General features: G+C 43.4%; 1 protein-coding gene across 1 annotated transcript; it reads right to left on the reverse strand.

The window, feature by feature from the left end:
• Positions 1-2408: 2408 nt before the first annotated feature.
• On the reverse strand, positions 2409-3287 carry LOC149229287 (uncharacterized). Its single transcript, XM_089380999.1, has one exon. The coding sequence runs from the start codon at positions 3285-3287 to the stop codon at positions 2409-2411; it is 879 nt and encodes a 292-aa protein (XP_089237125.1).
• Between the last annotated feature and the right edge of the window lie 278 nt (positions 3288-3565).

The raw sequence follows: 3565 nt of genomic DNA on the forward strand, positions 1-3565 counted from the left end.
GTGCATAAGATGCTTTATGGATTCCTCTTCTTGTCTACAATTAGGACATATTGAGGGCCCGTGATAGTTCCTCTTCCTGAGATTGTCCCATGTGAGGATCTTGTTTTGACATAAGAGCCAGAGAAAGGTTGAGACTTTCGGCCAGTTGGTAGGGTCCCAGACTTTGCTCCAGAGAGGGTCTTTGACCATATGTTCCTTAATGATGATATTATAAGCCTCCCTAGTAGTAAAGGTGCCTTTTTCTTCATATCCCCATCTAAGGATATCCCTTTCGTCCGAGAGCTGTATTTTCCTTTTCATTAATTCTGTGTCAAGAGTTTGTTGAACTTGTTCTGTTCCATGTCTTAAGATTTGATCTGCTTTAATCCATTGCCTATGTCCTTGTGTAGTAGAGGGATTCCAAAAAATTTTGACCTTGTCATAGGTCTGCAAATCCTGCTCCGAAAGTTGCAGATGAGAAATTAGGTCCTTTAACTTGGGCAGCTGCTACCAAGAATCTTCCCAGAACCTTGCTGTGTTGTCGTCCTTAACTTCCCAGAAACTATGCTGCTGAATTAGGCTTCTATGTTGCTTGGCCGAATTCCAGATTAGGGAACCCATGCTGACTTCTGACATTCATATTAGTTCTTCTGTTGGGCGATTGCTTGCATATTTTGTTGTCCATAGAGTAGCCCAGGGGGTGAATGGCACAGTAAGCCATTTCCACCAAATTTGAGCCCCCATGACCTCGTTGCTATGAGAGGGATCCCTCAATCCAGTGCCACCTGCGCTCTTTGGAAGGCATACTGTGTCCCATTTAACTAGAGCCCATTTGCGAGTTTGACCTGAGCTGCCCCATAAGAAGGATCTCTGGAGATGCTTGATTTCTTTGAGAACCCATTTGGGAGCCGCAAGGATAGAGAAAAGGTAGAGTGGCATGGAATGAAGAACGACTTTTATGAGGACTAACCGACTCGCCATATTGAGGGCTCTGTGAGTCCATAAGGAAAGGCGGGCCTCCAGTTTTTCTAAAAGGATCTTCCAAGAAGAATGCTTCAAGGCTGAGGCAGTCAATGGAGCGCCTAAATATTTGGAAGGGAGGACAGCAATAGAAAATCCAAGAATGCGGGCAATAGCTGCTTGGGTATTAACAGGAGTATTGAAAAAGAAAATTTGGGATTTGGATTTATTGATATTGGCTCCTGAGGCATCCGAGAAATCCGTCAATAATGATTTGAGCTGACGAGCTTCCTGGACGGATGGATGACCAAAAAGCATGTTGTCATCAACAAATTGCTGGTGAGTAAAGGCGGAGGAGTTATGAAAAGACAAGCCTCTAAGGAGCTGAGATTGCTGAGCTTTTTAATGCTTCGGCCCAACCCTTCTGCCATAATAACGAAAAGGAAGGGGGAGAGCGGGTCTCCCTGTCTAATTCCCCGAGAAGGATGAAAGGGAGAGGAGGGAATACCATTGATCAGAACAGAAAAGAAGGAGGAGGATAAAAGACTCATAACCCACCTTACCCAAGGAGGAGCAAAACCAAAAGCCATTAGAGTTTTTTTAATGTACAGCCAGCTTAAGCTATCAAATGCCTTTGAAAGATCTATTTTAAGGAGCATACCTGGCTTCTTGGATTGCTTCAAAGAATGGATTATTTCATGAGTAAGGATGATGCCATCAGTGATCTGCCGACCTTCGACATATCCAGATTGCTCAGGCGAAATGATGAGAGGAAGCAACAGTTTGAGTCTGGAGGCGATGATTTTGGAGACAATCTTGTAGATTATGTTGCACAGAGCAATAGGCCTATATTTGTCAGGAGTGCTGGGCTGAGCTTCCTTGGGAATAAGGGCTATGAATGTGGCATTCAATCCAGGAAACATCCATCTTAAGGTTCTTGATTCCTCAACAACCTGCCAAACTTCCATTTTGATCAGTTCCCAGAAATTGTGGAAAAAGTTGGAGGTGAATCCATCCGGGCCAGGCGCCTTCCCAGCTTTCAGTTGACGAACTGCCGCTTCAACCTCCTGTAAGTCTACAGGTCTGAGAAGAAGTTGGTTATGCTCCTCAGAAATAATTTTAGGAATATTCCTTGTAATTTTTTCTATGGCAAGCGATCTGTCTATGTGTGGTTCGTGATGCGCTTGCTTGAAATAGTTTAGAAATTCGCTTTCAATTTCTTCATGTGTTTCCACCTTAGCCCCCTGCTCATTTTGAATGTGAGTTATGTTGTTATTCATTCTGCGTTGAATGGTGGTACTATGAAAAAAATTTGTGTTTTTTTCTCCATCCTTAAGCCATCTTATTCTCGATTTTTGCCTCCATAGCGTTTCTTCCTGTTTTGCCCTCTCTAAGATTTGCGACTCAAGAATTTTTTCCTGTTCTGACAGGTCATCTGATCGACCTTCAATTATAATCCTCTGCTGCAGTCATTTCATATCTTGATCGAGGGCACTCTGAGCCTGGAAAATATTGCCAAAAGAAGTATGATTCCAGTGTTTGATCTTGCCCTTGAGATGCTTAAGCTTCTGCTGAAATTGAAACATCTTTGTACCATTTGGAGGAGAGAAGTTGTTCCATTCTATGTTGATTAAGTTGTTGAAATCCGGATGAGACATCCAGAAAGCCTCAAAGTGAAATGGTCTTCGGATAGTGTTACCAGGACGAGTCCATTGAAGGGAGATTGGCCAGTGATCTGATCCCGAGATCGGCAAGATGGAAGCAGCAAAATCTCCGCCTATGTGAATTGCGTTGTCTGATAGTAAGAATCTGTCCAGACGAGAGGCAATCTGATGCACCCCTGCTCTTTTGTTATTCCAGGTAAAAAGTCCATTATTGAAAGGCATGTCAATAAGCCAGTTGTTCTGAATAAAATCTTTTAGGTGGTTCCCTTCCTGATTCCCTCTGTTCCTGCCTCCCCTTTTTTCTTCCAGCCTGGTGATCATGTTGAAATCGCCTCCAGAAATCCACAGAGGGTGCATCCTATCAGTGTTGATTGCTGAGAGGGTGTTCAGGATTTCTATCTTGTGCATAGCCTCCTGGGGAAAATACACATTGGTTAGATGCCCGTGTATGTTGGTCCCTATGATGTGAAAAATTGCTTGGATAAAATTCTTATTAGCATGGATGTTGTTGAGCATAATAGTACGAGCGTCCCATATGACTGCTAAGCCCCCAGATGCCCCATCAGCATCCACTGCAGCGGTAAGACCTCCTGGCCAAGCTTTTGCTGCAATTCTTTCCAGAGCGATTGAATTGCATTTGGTTTCTTGCAAGAATAGGATTTGTGGTTTTTCTTGCATTATCATGTTTTTGAGTAGTCTACCTTTCCCTGGGCTATTGAGCCCTCTGATATTCCATGATATTAACTTCATTGGGAAGTGTTGTGGAGGGAGTTATAGTACTTTGTTAGCTTGGAGTACCTGCCTGACTCCACTAACATTTCTCCTATTCTGATTGTTCGTTGGAGATCTGTTTTTCTTCCACGTTTTTTGTTATCTTTGGTAATGAGTCTCCCATCCCAGAGGCTGCCAGTCTGAATACCTAGAGATTTTTGCCTTTGTGCCCGTGATAGGATCTCCTCCAG

This window comes from Pinus tabuliformis, chromosome J (assembly GCF_031772625.1).
Source record: "Pinus tabuliformis cultivar Carrire ecotype Pingquan chromosome J, CPIR1, whole genome shotgun sequence".
NCBI lineage: Eukaryota > Viridiplantae > Streptophyta > Pinopsida > Pinales > Pinaceae > Pinus > Pinus tabuliformis.

What these genes read in the sequence shown, in the direction of transcription:
- LOC149229287 (XM_089380999.1), bottom strand. Translation starts at nt 3,287, where the DNA reads ATGATAATGCAAGAAAAACCACAAATCCTATTCTTGCAAGAAACCAAA.